At 35.3% G+C, this 21,535-nt stretch overlaps 1 protein-coding gene across 8 annotated transcripts in view; it reads right to left on the reverse strand.

Annotated features, from left to right (window-relative positions):
- The window catches only part of TANC2 (tetratricopeptide repeat, ankyrin repeat and coiled-coil containing 2), a 247,611-nt gene that overhangs the window by 185,772 nt on the left and 40,304 nt on the right, over positions 1-21,535 (reverse strand). For all 8 annotated transcript variants that reach the window (XM_045586331.1, XM_045586332.1, XM_036450637.2 and 5 more), the window contains exon 2: positions 20,221-20,314. In XM_045586331.1, the coding sequence (XP_045442287.1) occupies positions 20,221-20,287 (67 nt within the window). In that variant the 5' untranslated portion in view covers positions 20,288-20,314. The remainder of the gene's footprint in view (positions 1-20,220; positions 20,315-21,535) is intronic.

Below are 21,535 nucleotides of genomic sequence, written 5' to 3' on the forward strand. Positions count from 1 at the left end.
TCAAAAACTTGTCATTGTAAGACTTACTAGATTATTACAATTTTGTATCTTTCTCCTAAGGAAGTAGGAAACATGAATATAATAGTGACTATGTGGTTGAATAATAGGAATCATTAAGATCAAGTGGAATATAAAAATATTTAATCAAAGAACAAGTCAAGAACTGAACAAAGAATCCTGAAAACAGACTTGCATGTAAGCAAAGAAACTTTATATGTGAGAAAGTAGAATTATAAAATACTGAAGAAAGGAAAGGCTACTCAACAAGTTAGAAAAAGTTGCCTTCTCCATATGAGAAAAATAATTAGATCTCTTCACACCACAATACTATTACAAAAATAGTAAGCTAAAAAAGAAAAATCAAAATGTGCTAAAAACCTAGGGGGGAAAAAAAAAACATCTGAAAGAAACAAACAAAACTTTAACCATTAAAAAAAAAAAAAATTACTAGCCAAAACCGGTTTGGCTCAGTGGTAGAGTGTCGGTCTGCGGACTGAAAGGTCCCAGGTTCGATTCTGGTCAAGGGCATGTACATTGGTTGCGGGCACATCCCCAGTAGGGGGTGTGCAAGAGACAGCTGGTCGACGTTTCTAGCTCTCTATCCCTCTCTCCTCCTCTCTGTAAAAAATCAATAAAATAAAAAAATAAAATAATAGAATAAAAATTAAAAAAATGCAAGAGGCCTAGTGCATGAAAATTCATGCACTGAGGCGGGGGGGGGGGGGGCGCGCGGGGGACCTCAGCCCAGCCTGCTCCCTCTCACAAACTGGGAGCCCTCAGGGGCGGAAGGTGACCCAATTTTCGGGGGAAGGTGACACTCCCTTCACACCCCTGCTGCCGCCACTACTGGCAGTGCAAGCCTCGGCCGGCCCTGGTTACCTGAGCCTCAGGGAGCCCTGGGTGGTGGGGCAGCTGCCATCCGAGGCTTGCCTGTACCTCGGGCTGGCCCTGGACAACTGGGCAGCCAATAACCAAGGCTTGCCTGTGCCTCAGGCCAGTCCTGGGAGGCTGAGCAGCTGCCATCTGAGGCTTGCCTGCGCCTCAGGCTGGCCCTGGGCAGCTGGGGGGCTGAGGGGACTGGGAGACTCCGGAGGCAGGCACATAGAGTGGCCGGACCCACCTGGGGACTGGCCTGTCCATGCCACATGCCTGTTACCCTGGAGGGGCTGAGGGGACTGGGAGCCATCTTGTGGCTGTGGACACTGCCATCTTTGAGGGCGTGGAAGTCAATTAGCATATTCCCCTCCTTATTGGCTGTGGGCACCATCATCTTTTGTGAGGGCATGATGGTCAATTAGCATATTCCCTCTTTATTGGATAGGATAGGTTAATATATTTGTGATCTGTCAGGAAAGATTTATGAAACAACATAGGGAGAATAATAAAAATGAATAAATTAAAATCTTAAACTTCTCAACAAAATGAGAAAGCTCACTGCATGGGAAAACATATTTGCCAATATTATATCCGATAAAAGTTTAATCTCCAAAATGTATAGAACTCATACAATTTAACAAAAGGAAGATAAACAACCCAATCAAAAAACGGGCAAAGGACCTGAATAGACACTTTTTGAAAGAGGACATACAGAATACCCAGAGACATGTGAAAACATGCTTAAAGTTACTAATCATCTGAAAGATACAAATAAAAACGATAATGAGGTACCATCTCACACCTGTCAGAATGGCTATCATCAACAAATCAACAAACAAGTGCTGGCGAGGATGTGAAGAAAAAGGAACCCTCATGCACTGCTGGTGGGAATGCAGACTGGTGCAGGCACTGTAGAAAACAGTATGGAGTTTCTTTAAAAAATAAAAAATGGAACTCCCATTTGATCCAGTAATCCCACTTCTAGGACTATATCCCAAAAAATCAAAAACACCCATCAGAAAGGATATATGTTCATAGCAGCACAATTTACAATAGCTAAGATTTGGAAACAGTCTAACTGCTCCTTAGCTGATGAGTGGTACATCTACACAATGGAATACTATGTTGCTGTTAAAAAAAAGGGGGTGAGAGGGGGAATTCTTACCATCTGCAACAGTATGTATAGACCTGGAGAGCATTATGCTAAGTGAAATAAGCCAGTTGGAGAAAGATAAATATCACATGATCTGACTCATTTGTGGGATATACTGAACAAAAATAGATCCAGAGACACAGAAGCATGGAACAGACCATCCAACCTCAGAGGGAAAGCGCGCACGCGTGTGTGTGTGTGGGTGTGTGTGTGTGTGTAAGAGCAACCAAAAGACTTGCATTCATGCATGCATATAAGCATAACCCATGGACACAGACAGTGGGGGGGGGGGGGAGAACAACCAGAAATATAGGGAAAAGGAGACTTATGTAATACTTTAAACAAATAAAGAATTTTTTAAAAAAATTTTATACTTTATTCAACAGGAGTTGAGAGTTTCAGTCTTATAACCAAAAGCAAAGTTTAAGGCAGGGCAGATAGGAGAGAAGATATCTGTAATAAGCATCACAGACTAAGGATCAACCTAGAACAGGGTCTACTAACTTCTGCCAAAAAACTAAAACTAAAATATTTTAGGCTTTGCAGACGTATGTTCTCTGCTGTGACTACTCAGCTCTACCACTGTATTGCAAAAGCACCCATGAACAATATGTAATTAAATGAGTGTGGCTGCATTCCAATGAAACTTTACTTATGGACATTGAAATTTGAATTTCACATAATTTTCATTGTTGTGATCTTTTACTTTTTCTTTAATCTTTTTCCTGAATCAATCAAAACAAATGTAAAATTAACCCTTAGCTCACATGCTGCACAAAAATAGGTGGTGGGTGGATTTGAACCATGGGCTACCATTTGTCGAACCCTGTCTAGAACATAGAAAGAATATCCATAAATCAAAAAAAGAAAAAGAAAAGAATATCCATAAATCAATAAGACAAAGATAAATAATTCAAGAGAAACAATGCATATGGAATACGAAGAGGCTAGTACCAGAAGAGAAAATATAAAAGGTTAATAAACACATAAAAGTATATTCTGCCTCACTAGAAATGATAGAAACAGAAATTAAATCAGTGTAACATTGGGAAAATGAAGAATTCTGACCATTTGAATGTTGGTAAGGATATAGCAGGGCAGGAACTCTCAAACACTTCTAAGTAGTGTGCAAATATGTCCAGTAACACAGGAGAGGAATTACATAGTAAAAGTGAAAAGACAAATAGCCCACATCCTGGCAACTCCATCTCTAGATATAGTCCCTAGGAAAATTCTTATATGTGTGCAAGAATAGTCACTGCAGCATTTTTTATAATAACACAAAACAAAAAGAACATTGAAATAAACTCAAATTTCTATTAGGAAAATAAGGATTGAAGATATGCACTCTAAAACTGAATACTGTACAATATACAAAAGAAATAAGCCACGTCTATATTCAGCAAGAGCAAAATAAACAAGATATAGAATGATACAGAGATAATGATACCATTTAATAAAACTTAAAATACGCACTAAACTAAAAATTGTTCATGGATAAATTATACTGAGATATTTCATCTCTGATAAAGAAGATTCAAATATTATTATTTTTTTTTTTTACCAAATTCTAAATCTGTATGAGTCTGTGAATTATCTATGTCTTTCTACATGTGTTAAGGTATGGTTATAACATTGAGAATTAGAGAAAAATATGCCATATTTTATTCTCAAAGTTATGGAAATTTATATTTGTGAAAATTCATTCTTATAGCAAAATATAGAATGGACTAAAGGGTTCTGAGTCCAAAGACATGGTAATTTAAGTGACAAAAGATATCCTAAAGTAAGAAAAAGAGAAGGTTAGGAAATACTCAGAAGTTCTAATGAACTGGACTTGATGGCTCATTGTATGTTGGCAGCCATTTTGGGGAGCACAGAAAGCTTCAGGTGTTTTCCAACTGTTTCCTGAATACACTTGCTGAGCTTTTAAGTAGCTCTTAGAACTGACATCTACATTAGCTGATGATAATGAACCATCAGCTATAGCTAGGTGATAGAAAAATGATTTTAGAAAACAAAATGTCAGTTAAAGCAATTTTGGAAGAGATGTAGTAGAGAGGTTTTCTCTGCTCTGCAGTTTCTGCCAGATAATATACATATTGTATGCTCCTGAGGGCTAACAATACTGTTGAATACCAACACATCTTAATATTCAGTTCCTGGAGGAAGAGACGATGCAGAAGTTTGGGACCACACAAATACAAAGCCTGGCTCCAACACTTACTGTAAAACTTAGGTCAAGTCGTTTAACTTCTTTTCCTCTGCCCCTGTTTCTCTATCTACTAAATAAATAAATATTAATAAATAAATTTATCCCATAAAGTTATGAAAATTAAATTTGTATAATTATGTATGTATTTATGTATGTGTGTCTTTGTACACACACAAAGTGTTGGCTGTTATGCATTCATCTGTTACTAGATACCCATTAAGCGCTGGGGCATCATACTATGTGCTTGAGAAATAGAGATAACAATTTCACATTGTTTGCCTTCTTACACTGTGATAGGCAAGCGAGCTAATGTGCTGTCTCCAGCCTACATAATTAACAATTCCTGAGCTATCTCTCAATCTGTCTGAGCCTATCAACAATGTTAACATCATTTAATCTTTCAACAATTGATTAAAAATCCATGGGAAAGGTTTATGATTATACAGAGAAACATTTTTTATTAATATACAAATATATGGATTTGTCATTTTCTAAACTATATTTTCATTCTTATCTCTAAATTTTCCCATCACTCTATTTCTTCTATCCTTCTAAATGATTCTAATCTAAAAGAATCACAAGTAAATAAAACTCCCCAAAACTTACTTCTAAATTTCCCCCCTTATTCTAATATATTTATTTTTATTTCTTTTACTCTTAACCACACTGTTAATTTGAAAGATGCATAAATATCCTGAGAAACTACCTGGATCTTAGAATTGCAAAGACAGTAATGGTTAAATGAATATTAACAAGAAGGTTTGGGGGTTTTTTTACTGCTTAATTGAAAATGAATTACTCTATTTATAGCATAAAATCATTTTCTTTAATAAATTGTTTCTTGTCAAAAGCATCTCGTATAACAATCATCCTCTCATCAACTTACTTTGTAATATTCTCCTTCAACAAAAGATATCTTAATTGCATCGAGCTCTGTATCGCAAATTTACAGTACTAATCCTTGCCAGCCATTTTGTTTTCTGCTTGTAACACTAGCAGCCAGCTGCCTTCAGCCTGACTGTATTAGCATATCGAATAATTTAGAAAATAAGAACAGAAATAGAATCTAACGATATAATTGGTTTTTTTCAGACCATATCTATTCATTATATGTGACTCCTTAAATCTTTTATTTTTATGCTTTTCTTCCTTTCAATATAATTTATTTTCTTGATTTAAATACTCGTTCCTGCTCACAGTAATTTTCCCTCCCCCAGATTCTGTAAATGAGGTTGATCTATTATTGTTTTAAGTATAAGAATTTTCAAATTTTAATAGAATGAACTACAAATGTATTTTAAATATTTTCTCTGGAATTATAAAAGGGTTGGATACTGTAATTTACAACTATATTCCAGCAGACCACCTAGCCAGGAATGATAAATAAATAAAAAGCTAACATATATTGTTCTTACATCTCAAGGGTGTTTCTAATAGCTAGCAGACAGCAAACAATTCTCCACCTGTTTTGACTTGCAATAGGCTGCTGTTTGAATGTCTGTAACAACGTGCCCTCGCCGAGCATCACTGAAGTCTTAGCTGACACATTATCTAATGCAATTTTAATGATGAAGGGTAGAGCCAAAGAGTTCCGATTAGCGTCCTGTTCTTCAGAACTCTTTTCCAACACATACTCCCTCCCCCCACACAAGTCCTATTCATCCATTATTAATAAGTTCTGAAATTATATTATTCATCAACCCATTCTAGAAATAAAATCCTTTTAAAGGTTCCCTTGCAACTCATTTAATAATACTATTTTAAAAGTTTGTTAACTTAAGAGAATATAACACTCTCTTGAAGTAACAATAAGAAAAAGAAGGGGGGGGGAGGCTAAGAGGGGAAAAAATAATCTGCAAGGAAATAAACTGTTCAAAGATTAGAATTGCTGACGTGCTTTAACAACTTGAATTTCTCTTCCAAAACCCCTCACCATCTCCAAGGCTTATTTATGTTTTTACTGTGATGCCAACTAACCATCCAGGCTGCTGTAAAGCCTCTGGTTAGAATGGATTTCAAGGCTGCCGTGTCTTGTGAGGAACCAATCAGATTTCTTTGTTTCATCTGCAACATTCCATCAGGGTTATATAACATTTTAGATACATAAAACATCCTAATAATTATAGCATATTTCAATCTATGGTTAGCAATCTTTGGCCACTAAATATGGCACAAAATTCCATAATGATTCTTCTGGGTTATTCAATAAAAGCAAAGGAAAATAGTACAGAAGAGAGGATAATTTGTTTTCTCTTGGGTGAGAAGAGAGTGGATTTGCATTGTTAAAAGAAAGAGTTTTTGAAAATATAGAATATGAGCAATTTGCAGACTATTAAGATTAATGCTGATTCTTATTATCTGTCTACAGTAAAGTGGGTGAGTTAACCCAACACAGTGGCAAATAGCCATAGAGTTAATTCTTATCACACACAACATGTCAATAGTATAGAATAAAACATTACACATAGATTTTAAACTCTGGTTTAATATTTTGCAATTTTTTTAAAGCACAGAAAAACTCAATGAAGCATTTTAAGTGACTGGACAAACATTTTCTCAAATAAGAAACTCTGAACTTTAAATGCTATATCCCAATTTAACACCTAAAATACTAACCAAAAAGTAGTATGCCAGCAGGATTGCTACCTATATGATCAGAATACTTGCAATACACTTGTACTGGAAATATATATAATCAGAGTTAATGCTGCATAACTTAAATATAGTTGTTCTGTGCTATTAATATAGAACTCAGATTTTTTAGAATACATTAAGCTGGAACCTGTGAACCTAGTATTTTCTTTCTTTTTACAACTCAAAAGCATCCCACATATGATTCAAATCAGCACAAGTTTAAATTGTACCTGAATGCATAAAAAACCTGAATCTGTTTGGTGTGGCTTAAGTAAATACATCTTGTTTCAACTGAACAGCTCCCCAGTAATATGCTGCCACTGAAATCCAAATACATGAGTACATAACTAAAGTGCTTTCTGAGACGGGGTGGGAAACTAAACCTCCATGTTTTTCTCTAGTTGCTGTTCAATTATTTCTTCAACTGTACTTCTAAAATGACAAAATGTCTTGAGTGAGCATTACTCAAAAAACCAAGGACAGAGAAAATTTAATTGTCCTACTTTCCTTATTTTATACTCACTGTCTACAACATGGCCATTCTTACAAACATTTTGCTTTCATAAAAGATTTAAACCATGACTATGTGCAATGCGAACTCACTGCATTATAGTCATCAATAAAATATAAGTGCCAATTCCAGTGTTCATTCTACTTATTTGCCACCTCACCAGAGAATGCTCTACTAATGCTCTCTACTATTATAAAATGAACAATATAAAAGACATTGATAGGAGCTGTGACAAATGTGTAACAGAGAAAATATAAAATCTGTAAGAACTTTTTAAAAAAGTCTAGTATTAATAGGAAAAACCCTTCACATAGATGCAAATGTGTGTACATGTATACACATTACACATATACATATAGTACAAATAAAAAACTATTCATAAGCTACCATGCATGCAATTACTAATGCTACACATGCAATTTACCAAAACCTCTATGTATCAGAAGCCATGCAGATTTCAAAACTATACATTTTCATTCTTAACTGGCCACAATCAAATATTAAAACAGCTAAGCATATCTGACATACTGAACTATATCCAAGCTTTTAATCTCATTAAACAGTTTCCTCTGCCATTCAGTATAGCAAACCCACCTTCGAGTCATATTGACGGTTATTTTTTCCCCATGCCCTGAAATTGCTGCACCATTTTGTTTGTCTTCTGGACAGTGGAAAATTCAGCAGAGCAGCAGTGAAGGAGTGTACTGGAGTCAGCAGAGGCAGTGCCAGCCTCCTACTGCAGTCTGTATATTGAACGCACTCAAACCCACAGGTGCCTACGTAAAATCCTCCAGCTGCAGCCTGCAACTTAATGTTTCCTTCAGCAGCATATCTGTATGCTAGTTTCACTTTGCTTTAACCCAATAAATGAACAGGATGCACAATAATGTGCCATCTTTTAAAAATGAATTTTACATAAAATAATTACATATAAATAGTCTCTATTAAGTAGCCAAAAATGAATGACTTTTAAAATCTGAAGTATAATCACAACTTATGAAGATTCAGAAGGATAATTACCAAAAAAGAAACTAATTTCTAACATTTTATACATTCTAATCTGATAATTTAATTTTTTTAAGAAAGAATGGCATTAAAAACTAACATGTGACTGACATCTGCTTGCATGGCTTATGAAAGTAATTTTTTCAAATAACACAGTATATCACGTATAAAAGCAGAAAGAGGTCTGCCTCTAGCCATACCTTTTCATCAACAAATAAACCATTTATAAAAAGAAAATATGGAACTGATATGTTAAAAGACAAAGTGAATCTATGTAAACCAATTTTCGAAAACTGACAGATAAAACAAGAAACAGAGACTCACCATCCTTTCATATAAAGTTCAAACATATACACTCTTATCCTACCAGAATTAGAGAATTTTAAAACTCTGAGAAACTTTAAAGACAACAAATAAGTCTAACTCTAATTTTTCAGATGAACAATTTAAGGACCACAAAAGTTAAGGCTAAACTACCTTTTTCAAGGTCATGTAGCTGGTCAGTAGCAAACCTTGATCTTCTCATTCTAAACACAACTTTTAATAAATAAATAAGAATTACTGAAACTCACCTAAGACTTAACAGTAACCTGAATATTTGTATAGCTATTAAAAAACTAAGTCTGTGGTTTAAAAACCTTTACAAAAAAGAAATATCCAAGCCCAAATGGTTTCAATGAATTCTACTGCTACCAAATATTAAAAAAACACCAATTTTACACAAAATCTTCCATAGATGACATTACTCCAATACAGTAAAAGTAGATCAGATCATTACAAATAAAAACAAAACACAAACAAACAAAAAACAAAACACTACAGCCCTATATCCCTCATGAACATAGAAACAAAAATCCTCAACAAAATATTAGCAAATCAAATCCAGTAATGTACACACACTCTCTCTCACACACACACTATGACCACGAGGGGTTTATCCTCCTAGGAATGCTAAGTTAATTACATATTTGGAAATCATTCAATATAATCCAACATATTAATGGTTCAAAGAAGAAAAATCACATGATCAGGTCACTTGATGTAGAAAAAGCATTTAAATAAAATTCTACATCCATTCATGATTAAAAATTAGAAATGCAGGAAAATTACCTCAACTTGATAAAAAAAAAAAAAATCTACCATCAACATCAATCATCCTTAGTGGTCCAAGACTGTCAAGAATACTGACTCTAACCACTCTTAGCCACCATCTTACTAGAAACTAGTCAGTCCGTACAGACTAAGAGGAAGAAATAAAACTAACTATTCTCAGAAGACATTATTGTCCACTTTAAAAATTCAAAGGAATCTACCAAAAACAAACAAAACAAAGCAAAGGAGAAAACTCTCAAAACTTCATGAGTTTAGCATGGTCAGAGTACAAAGTCAAAAAACAATAATCAATCATAGTTTTATATATATTTATACACTAGCAGTAGACAAAAGCCAAAACTTTAAAAATATTACCAACAATAGCTTTTTTTTTTTAAATGTTAGTACATGATTATTGATTTCAGAGAGGACGGAAGAGGGAGAGAGATAGAAACATCAATAATGAGAGAGACTTCGTTGATCAGTTGTCTCCTGCATGCCCCTCACTGGGGATCCAGCCCACAATTCGGGCATGTGCCCTTGACCAGAATCGAACCTGGGGCTCTTCAGTCTTTAGGTTCATGCTCTATCCACTGACCCAAACCAGCTAGGGCCAACAATAGTTGTTTTTGTTTGTTTGTTTGTTTTTTAGATATATTTTTTTATTGATTTTTTTTACAGGGAGGAAGAGAGAGGGATAGAGAGTTAGAAACATCAATGAGAGAGAATCATTGATCAGCTGCCTCTTGCACACTCCCTACCAGGAATGTGCCCGCAACCAAGGTACATGCCCTTGACCAGAATCGAACCTGGGACCTTTCAGTCCGCAGGCCGACACTCTATCCACTGAGCCAAACCGGTCTCGGCCCAACAATAGTTTTTAAAAAGGAAATACTTAAGTATAAATCTAACAAAACAAATACAATGTATGCTGGAACTACAAAATGCTGACAGCATCAAATAAGATTCACATAAATGGAAACACATATGTTTATACACTGAAAGGCCCAATATGATAAAGATTTCAATTCTATTCAAATTGACCTATAGATTTAATGCAATTCCAAGCGATATTCCAGAGGGTGTGTTTTTTTATAGATATAAACTTTAAAATTTATATGGAAAGTCAAAAGATTTAAAATAGTTAAGCCGAAGCCGGTTTGGCTGAGTGGTAGAGCATCAGTCTGCGAACTGAAAGGTCCCAAGTTTGATTCCAATCAAGGGCATGTACCTTGGTTGAGGGCACATCTCCAGTAGGGGGTGTGCAAGAGACAGCTGGTCGATGTTTCTCTCTCATCGACGTTTCTAGCTCTCTATCTCCCTTTCTCTCTGTTAAAAATAAATAAAATATATTTTTTTAAAAAGGGGGGGGGAGGGGAGAGGAAAGAGTGGAAAAGTGAAGGGAGGAGGGGACTGGGGGAGCAGAGGAGAGGGGAAAAGTGGGGCGAGGGGAAAGGGAGAGAAACATTGATCAGTTGCCTCCCACATGTGTCTCCAACCAGGGACTGAATGTGAAACCTTGGTATGTGCCCTGACCAGGAACTGAACCTGTCATGCTTTGTCACACAGGATGCTGCTCTAACCAACTGAGCCAACCAGCCAGGGCTCCATGGTTTATGTTTGTGTGGTTTTTTTAGTTGTTTGAAATATATAATCTTGGATTAATAATCAAAGACAATTTTATCAGGGGAACTTTAATCTACTAAGAAATCACTATTTTAAATTTCAAGCAACTTGTACAAGTTGAGGATAGGGAGCAACTAAACAGAAGATGAAAATTACTTCCTTTATTTATTTAATTTTTTTTAAAGTATATTTTATTGATTTTTTACAGAGAGGAAGGGAGAGAGATAGAGAGCTAGAAACATCGATGAGAGAGTAACATTGACCAGCTGCCTCTTGCACATCCCCTACTGGGGATGTGCCCGCAACCAATGTACATGCCCCTGACCAGAATAGAAACTGGGACCTTTCAGTCTACAGACCGATGCTCTACCACTGAGTCAAACCGGTTTCGGCAAAATTACTTCCTTTAAATTGGAAAGAATTATATAGTCACAAAAGGGCTTGTACTGACAGCATTAACCTTACATAGCTATCTCTGATTTCCTTCTTCAGCAACATAGATGGAAACAGTAAACTATGAAAGTAGATAATCATGGAAATAAATCTTAAGGGCGAAATATTGCAGTGCACTGCTGAAAGGGCTTATAACAAGTCCAGAGGAAGTATAATCCCAAAGCTCAAACAAAGGTAAATTAGAAAGGACTCAGAAGAATGGAAAGAAACCATCCAATTAATAAATTACATTTGAGCCGAAACTGGTTTGGCTCAGTGGATAGAGCGTCGGTCTGTAGACTGAAAGGTCCCAGGTTCGATTCTGGTCAAGGGCATGTACCTTGGTTGTGGGCACATCCCCACTGCATGCAAGAGGCAGCTGATCGATGACTCATCGATGTTTCTGAACTCTCTATTCCTCTCCTTCCTCTCTGTAAAAAATCAATAAAATATATTTTAAAAAAATAAATTACATTTGAAAGTAGAATTTAGTACAAAAGGTAATTTCTCTGGATAATTATTCATTTAATATATGATCATTTTGCACCTAATATGGGTGTGGAATAATCCAATGTTACATCAGCTAGTCTCTTTAGCCAGAAATTTCAGAACTAATTATTGCCTTCATTCTTTCCTTTTCCTCGCCACTCTAGTAACTAAATCCTTTCTATTTTACCTCAAAAATCTCTTCCTTGTGTATCCTCTTTAGTCCTTTAGCCTTTTCATCACCTCTCAGATTCTACTCATCGCAGTCCATTTCAAATACTGATGCCAGTTCATTTCATATACGGATGCCAGTTCATTTTATATACTGATGCCAGAGTTACCTTCCTTAAAATGTCATTCATTCATGAAACAATATTACTGAGTGCTTACTATATGCTAAGAATACAGTGTAAAAGAGAATGTATTATATTATAGTTGGAAAGACAAATAACAAAACAGAAAAACAAGATAAATAATAAGATAGTGATAAATGCAAGAGTCACAATAAAAGAGGGGAGACAAAATAAAAGGACAAATATAAAAAAGGGGCTAAAGTCTTAAATCTGGTAGCCAGGAAAGACCTCAAGGAGGTAACTTCTCAAGTCCCCAATGAAGAAAGGAAGCTAACATTCCAGGCTAAGGGCACAACAAGCATAAAACTCCTAAAGAGAAGGCTGATGTGGCTGAAAAAAGTGAACAAGAGTTACTTTTACAGAAAATGAAGTCAAAGGTAATCAGGAACAGTCCTGGCCAGGTGGCTCAGTTGGTTGGAGCACTGTCCCAGGTAACAAAAGGTTGCAAGCTCTATTCCTGGTCAGGGCACATACCTAGGTTGCATGCTCGATCCCAGGTCTGGGCAGGTACAAGAGGCAACAGATTGATGTTTCTCTCTCTCAATCTCTCAATCTCTCTCTCTCTCTCTCTCTCTCTCTCTCTCTCTCTCTCTCTCTCTCTCGATATATATATATATATATATATATATATATATATATATATATATATATATATATCGCTCTCTCTTTCTCCTCCTTCCTCTCTCTAAAATAAATTTAAAAAACATATCCTCAGGTGAGAATTGTTTTTTTAAATGGTTAAAAGTGTGAACTTCAAAGTTGGCTATTGCTCAGTGGTTAGAGTGTCAGCCCACAGACCAAAGGGTTGTGAGTACAATTCTCAGTCAAGGGCATGTACTTCGATTTTGGGTTCAATCCCAGACCCCAGTTGGGGCAGATGTGGGAGGAAACCAATCAATGTATCTCTCTCTTATTGATTCTTCTCTCTCTTTCTCCCTCCTCTTTCCCTTACACTCTGTCTGAAAATCAATGGAAAATATATATTCTTGGGTGAGAATTTAAAAAAAAAAGGTGAATTTCATGTTATACATATTTTAACACAATAAAAAACTTTTACAAAATCAATCCATGGCCTGGGATCCCAGTGCAAAAGTCAATAGTACATCATCCTCACCCAAAGCAATTCCTACCTGAGATAAGCTTATAAAGAAACCTTAGAAAACACACGAGGAAACGATCCATCATGAACAAGTCATTAAACACAAAAGGATCAGCACTCCAAGCATTTAAGGTAAAAGCTTGATGCAAGAAAACATAAAATCTAACATCTCCATTATATCTCCAGCTCAGGTTTCAATCAAGGGCAGACCCTGATTATCTGAAAAATTAAAAGGTATCTTTTGGTCATAATGGAAATGTATCCTACAATGCCTTGGGTAGTTCCACAAAATGAAGTAGCAATAATGCTCCTACCTCATTAATACCATGGTTTCCTGGCTTTCTGTCCTAGACATTCTAGTCTAACTATGTGACCACGTAATTATTTTAATACCTTATAAGTCACACTCTCCACCAAAATCAGTTGATTTTCTCATCGCTGATTATTCTCATTTATTCTTTTCCCTCACCTAGTGAAAGAAATAGACATACAAGTCCCAGAAGTACACAGAGTCCCAAACAAGATAAATCCAAAGAGGCCCACACCAAGACACATCATAATTAAAATACCAAAGGTTAAAGACAGAGAATCTTAAAAGCAGCAAGAGAAAGCAATTAGTTACCTAAAGGGTACTCCCATAAGACTGTAAGCTGATTCTCAACAGAAACTTTGCAGGCCAGAAGGGAGCAGCAAGAAATATTCAAAGTGATGAACAGCAAGGACCTACAAACAAGATTACTCTACCCAGCAAAGCTATCATTTAGAATTGAAGGTCAGATAGGAAGCTTTCCAGGCAAGGAAAAGCTAAAGGAGTTCATCACCACCAAACCAGTTTACATGAAATGTTAAATGGTCTTCTTTATGACGAAGAATGAAAATAAATAAATAATAAATAAATAAATAAATAAATAAATGAACAATACAATAGCAATAAATAGATATCTATCAACAATTGAATCTAAAAAGCAAAATAAACAAGAAAAATAGATTCATAGATACAGAGAACATTTTGATGGCTGCCAACGGGGAGGGGTGTTAGGGGAACAGTGAAAAAGATGAAGGGATTTAGCAGAAGTACAAATCAGTAGTTATAGTATAGTCATGAAAGTATAAAGTAAACATAGGGAATATAGTCAATAATTTATAACAATAAAAGTATAATATGCTAATTAGACTGGGCGTCCTTCTGGATGACCTTCCGGACAAAGCCAGGGCTATGAGGGCCAAGGCAGCCGCCACGGTGAGCAGGTGACTGAGGTAGAAGAGGCAGCCGCTGCATTGGGTCTTTAGTATTCTAATAACTCTGCATGATATCAGGTGGGTGTAAGATTTGGGGGGAATGATCACTTAGTAAGTTTAAAAATGTCTAGTAACTGGGGTGTACACCTGAAACTAATATACTATATATCAACATTAATGAAAAAATAAAAAATGATTTGAAAAAGAAAATTTACTTTATGTGTAAACCCAGAAGAAATATATGTCTTTCCATTTGTCCAAATCCAATTAGGTTTCTCAAATTTCATGAGAATTTGATGGTTATTATCACTGTGAATGTAATGTTTTCCTCATTTATATTTCTAATCAGTAAATACTGGTAAAGCTGAAAGGATAAATCACCTTGCCAAGTTATATTATTATCTCTAGTATATATTTACTAGATTCTCTGGGATTTTCACCTCATTTTAAAATAAAGATGACTGTTTTTTCGTTTTCAATGTTTATACCAATCATTTTAGTTTCTTGTCCTAATTGCATACTAGAACCTTCCAAACAATTATAAAAAAGAGTAGTAACAGGAGAAATCTCTAAAGGTTTCTGTTTTAAGAATTGGCCACTACATTTCTTTATTTAGTATATTTAGATGTTGGATTAGGTGAAAATTTTTCATTATATTTAAAGCACCCTTTTCTATTTTAATGGCTGCTCAGTTTTATAAAATGCTTTTTTTTTTCAAATAGAATGATACAATAATATGGTTTTTGATTTTTTTTCTAATTTAAAAACTTCTGTTAATGTTCTAATATAGAAATATCTTTGCACTTCTGGAATAAATTCAATTTGTTGCAGTACCTTATCAGCATTTATATTTAACTATAAGTTTTACTCGCTTTGCTTGCTTTTCATTCTGCATCTCGTGCCTTCCTCACATTTATTTTTTATTTTGCTAGAAGTCTTATAGCAAAATAATTGGATAGTAATTTTATTTTGCTCCTAACAGCTGTGTTATACTTAGGGTACTTTCTGAGTTCTTGAATACCTAAAATTGACAGTATTTTTCCCCCTCATACCTAATTGATGCTTTACCAAAACAATGAAAAAATGATACCAAATAATGACATTACTTATATCAAAGAAGCACATTTGAACTTTTATTCGTGCATGGTGGGAGAGGGATCCCGTCAGCCCAGCCTGCACCCTCTCCAATCTAGGACACCTCACTGCCAGCAGTCAGACATCCCTCTCATAATGCAGGACTGCTGGCTCCTAATTGCTCACCTGCCTGCCTGCCTGATTGCCCCTAACTCCCGCCCACTCCCCCTACCTCACCCCCCACTAGCCTTATCACCCCTAACCACCTCTGCCTGCCAGCCAGGTTGTCCCCAACTGACACCCCTGCTGACCTGGTCACCCCCAACTGCCAACCCCCACCAGCCTGGTCACCCCCAACTGCCCTCCTATTGGCCTAGTTGCCCCCAACTGCCTCCCCTGCTGGCCTAGTTTCCACATACAGCCTGCTGTTCAGTTGTTTGGTTGTCCCTCACTAACCCCTGTCGGCCATGCTCCAAAGTTAATAGAAGAACAAAGTAGTCATTCAATTACTCATTAATGACTACAGAAAAAAACTGTAATGATAAAAACACTAATGATGTCATTCCATAAATAGACTTTTCTTTTTAAGATACAATTTATTTGTGTTTGAAATTCTTGCTTTGGAGTATGTTTGAAAAAACATACTGCTTCTCCACAAATAGAGTTCTTTCCATACAAAATATAAATCACCATTTAATTTATACTCTAAATTATAAACATTAGGTAAGAAAAACCACAGAGAAAAATAAATATTAAAATAAGACACTCCCAAATCCTTATTGATATCATTAACTACTTAGTAAATCCAAGAAATTAGCTTTAATGCTACAGAGCTTTGACATGTGTAGAATTAATGATATATCTACTAAAGCAGTTAGTCAAAAGTCTAGAATACATTAATTTGTAACTGCTAAAGCACCAAGTTTTTAAAATACTCTTTTTGTTGATTTCAGAGGAAGGACAGAAACATCAATGTTGAGAGAAAATCACTGATCAGCTGCCTCCTTCACTCCCCCTGTTGGGGATCGAGCCTGAAACCTGGCATGTGCCCTGACTGGGAATCATGACCTCTTCGTTCATAGGTCAATGTTCAACCATGGAGCCAAATCGGCCAGACTCAAGTAATTTTTTTTTAAGTGAATAGCAAGTGGCATGAGGAAGAGGGGAAAACAGAGTGTGTGTATGTATATAGAGAGAATGATAAAGCAAATGCAGTGAAAAGTAAATAATCTGTGAATCTCTGGAGTTCTTTATACTATTGTTGCAACCTTTCAATAAGCATAAAATTATTTCTAATTTTAAAAAAATCAAACTAGCAAATGGAAAGAAGTTTAAGAACTAAAATACATAAAAACTAAAATTAAGAACTGAATATGGCTAAGAATAGATTATATATTAGTGAAGACTAAATTCATGACTGTAACATATGTCAAAATAAAATATCCAGCATAAACTAAAGCACAGAGACAAAAGGATAGAAAGAGAATGTAAGATACATAGTTGATATGCATAGGGTCAACCAAATGTATAGAAAAAAAGAAAAAATTTAATTGAAAATTTAAAGAGGAAATAGATAATAGCTTTCATTTTTTTAATATATATATATATTTTTAATATATTTTATTAATTTTGTACAGAGAGGAAGGGAGAGAGATAGAGAGTTAGAAACATCGATGAGAGTCAGTCATCGATCAGCTGCCTCTTGCACACCCCCTACTGGGAATATGCCAGCAACCAAGGTACATGCCCTTGACCGGGAATCGAACCCGGGACCTTTTAGTCCCCAAGCCGACGCTCTATCCATTGAGCCAAACGGGTTTCATTGATTTTTTACAGACGTCGATGAGAGAAAATCCTCGAACAGCTGCCTCTTGCACACCCCTACCGGGGATGTGCCTGCAACCAATGTACATGCCCTTGACCAGAATCGAACCTGGGACCTTTCAGTCCGCAGACCGACACTCTACCACTGAGCCAAACCGGTTTCGACTAGATAATTGCTTTCAAAACTGTGAAAGACATTAAGCCACAGATTCAAGATACTCTACATACATAAATAAATAGAAGACAAACAAGGATAGTTAAAAAACAAAAAACCACTCCTAGGAACATCAATATATATAAATCTAGAAAATTAAAAACAAAGAGAAAAAGAGATAGATTGCCTTTAAAGAGGCAGAAATTAAGCTTACAGTTGACTTCTCACCAGAAATAATTCAAGAAGCCAATAGGCAATGAACAATATTTGAAAGAAATAAACTGCCAATCTAGAATTCTACTTTCAGCAAAAATATTCTGCAAGAAGAAAAGGAAAAATAAAGGCATTTTCAGATAGACAAAATTAAAGGAAATTTGCCCAAGAAAATCCCAACTAAAGAAAATTATAAAGGGTATTTATTTTCCAGACAACAAGAAAGGTTATACCATCTAGAAAATGAGGGATGGAGGAAAGAATGAAAATCAATGAAAAGGTCAATACTGGTTAAATCTAAATAATAGTGGCCACATAAAACAACAATATTAATGTCTTGTGGAGTTTAAAATGCATATCAGTGAAAAGAATCTAAAATTCTTTCACTGTCCAAGAAGAGGGCAAAAGTATTAATTGATATCAAACTGATTGATGTTTAAATCTTTAAGGTAACCACTGAAAGAATTATAATAGCATATAATTTCCAAGTCTATAGGGGGAGATAGAAAATAATAAAAAATATTTTGACCAATCCAAAATAAAGCATGAAAGGGGGAGGGGGGAGCATAGAACAGGTAGGACAAGAAGAAAGCACATAGTAATATGTTATATTTAAACCTAAATATAACATTGGTTGAATTAGTACAAATGAACCAACATTACCCTTTAAAGACTTATCTGAATGAATAAAAAAGGAAATTCAACTATATGCTATTAACAGTATAACATATAGAAATGTTTCAAGTAAAAGAATGGAACAAATCATATCTTGCAAACACCAATCAAAAGAAAGCTGGGATAGTCATCCTAATATCAGACAAAATCAACTTTCAGACAAAAGGCAATATTAGAAATAAAGAGGGATATTTCATTATTGTAAAGTAATCATTTCAACAGGAAGAGAAAACAATTCTAAATTTCAATGAAAATAATAAGATAGCTTCCAAATGCATAAAGTAAAAGTGTCAGGAACTAGGAGAAACAGTTCCACAATCATAGTGGGAGATTTAATCACATCTTTCTCAATAAATATTTTTTAAAAATAAGTGAGCATGTAAGTGAGAATATAAAATATTAACCAAATTGACCTACACTGCACCCAATAACTGCAGAATCCACATTATTTTCAGGTGCATCCATAACATTCACCAAATTTGATCATATGCTGAACTGTAAAGCAAATCTCAAAAAATATTTTTTAAAAATAACGTAAGATAGTTTCTCTGATAACAGTACAGTCAAGCTATCTTAATAATAAGATAACCAGGAAACTATCAACTGTTTAGAAATTAACAATTATCCTTTAAATATCTATGGGTCAAGAAGAAATCACAGGGGAGTTAAAAACAGTTTTAAATGAATGATAATGAATATACTACCAATGTAAACTTGTAAAATGCAGAAAAATAAGAAAATTGAAAATATTAAAAGAATATAATAAATATCTAAAATCCATTAACAGAAATCATTCAGTAGATTTTTCTTTACTATTTCTCCCAATATGTACATTTAAGGTTTATTTTTATCATGAAAGCACAGGAACTACTTTGTTCTTTAAAAAAAATTTATAAACTTGATTTTAGTGACTGTAGAAATCTTCAATTTATATTTCACTTTCTATATAACCCTTTAGAGACAGTTCCTATTTTTATATTCTCAATCCCCAGAGTGTCTAGGGCTAAAATAATGTCATAAGTTAATTCAAAAAGTAAATTTAGCCAAAACCGGTTTGGCTCAGTGGACAGAGCGTTGGTCTATGGACTGAAGGGTCCCAGGTTTGATTCCGGTCAGGGGCATGAACATTGGTGCGGGCACATCCCCAGTAAGGGGGTGTGCAGGAGGCAGCTGGTCGATGCTTCTCTCTCATCGATGTTTCTGGCTCTCTATCCCTCTCCCTTCCACTCTGTAAAAAATCAATAAAATATATATTTTAAAAAAAGTAAATTTAGGTCTAGAATCTTTTTAATAAGTAGTGCACAGAAGTATTACTCTTTCACATATTAGTAGTAAATATTTCTCTTCACATACTTTTCTTTTACCTGACTGTTCCTGGTAAGTATTCAAGTGTTTCTACCTCTTAATAGAGTATAATAGCCTATAGGAATATAAACTTTCTTTTTTCCTAAATTAAATATGCCATTTAATAAACAAAGTGTTATAATATTAGTTCAGATCCCTAATAGAACTCGATTTTCTAAAATATTACACCAAATAAATGTAGCCTAGTCACTTACCACTTGATCTGTTTTTACGACTTGATTTCCCTCCAGTAAGAAGCATCTTGAGACTATTCCGAAACATGGTTGTGCTATTCTGGTACTCACAAAACTACAAAATAAAATGTGGGAAAATACGTTAGGACACTTGATTTTCTATTCAAAATTCAGAATTCATTTTTCTATTTTGTTGTTTAAAGTATTTCAAATAGTAGTACATGTTTCCTTTTTTTTCTCTTTGCATTGGCCTTCCCTGGCCCCCCCTACCCCTCAGTACATGCTCTCACCCCACACCCCATTGGTTATGCTTATATTTTAAATGCACTATAAGAAATTAACTATGTTTAAAAACATAGTATAAAAATTATAACTAAATGGCAAAAACATTTAATTAATATTAATTTAATGCATAAACATTTCCTCACAAGTATATTATAATACTTTGAGTACCCTAAGAGATAAAGGTAGCACCCTGGCTGGTGTGGCTCAGTAGGTTGAACTTTTGCCCCAGGCACCAGGAGGTGGCCTGTTCAACTGCCTGTCAGGGCACATGCCCAGGTACAGGCTCAGTCTCCAGTAGGGATGTGCAGGAGGTATCAATAATCAATAATCTCTCTGAAATCAATAAAAACATATTTTTAAAAAGAGAAAGAGAAAGGTAGCTATCACTGAAGGTACACAGAAACAGCAAACAGAATGAGGTAGCTATAAATACAGTCTACCTTTTTCATTTGACTCTCCAATTTTCCCATATTTTCCAATTTTCCAACATACACACCCAAAGGTTTAAGAGTCTAGAAACTTATAGCTGCTGATTTTCCATTGGTCAAGCCAGAATTCTACCTCACAAGACTACTGATATACATGAATCAGTGCTTTTCCTCTTTATGTCCCACTCGTATTAAAAAAAAAAAAAAAAGAAGTTCTTCCAGTTGTGCTCTCTCATGTTCTCAAAGATTTTTATCCAAAAATAATCTTCCTTTTCTTCCTCAATTTTTTTTCTCTGTACTGAAGTCATTCCAATCATAACATAAACATGCTAGTAGGTCCTAACCAAATACAAACAAGCAAACAAACCCCTCTCTTTATTCCTACATGGTCCAATTACTGCTCCTATACCCTTGCTCTTCATAGCAAAATTTCCCCAAAGTGTTGTCAGTACTTGGGATCAGGTCTAAACGGGCAGTCAGACATCCGCTCTCACAATCCAGGACTGCTGGTTCCCAACTGCTCGCCTGCCTGCCTTCCTGATTGCCCCTAATAGCTTATGTCTGCCAGTCTGATCACCCCTTAACTACTCCCATGCCAGCCTGATTGATGTCTAACTGTTCCT

The sequence above is a fragment of the Pipistrellus kuhlii genome, unplaced genomic scaffold, assembly GCF_014108245.1.
Source record: "Pipistrellus kuhlii isolate mPipKuh1 unplaced genomic scaffold, mPipKuh1.p scaffold_m20_p_22, whole genome shotgun sequence".
NCBI lineage: Eukaryota > Metazoa > Chordata > Mammalia > Chiroptera > Vespertilionidae > Pipistrellus > Pipistrellus kuhlii.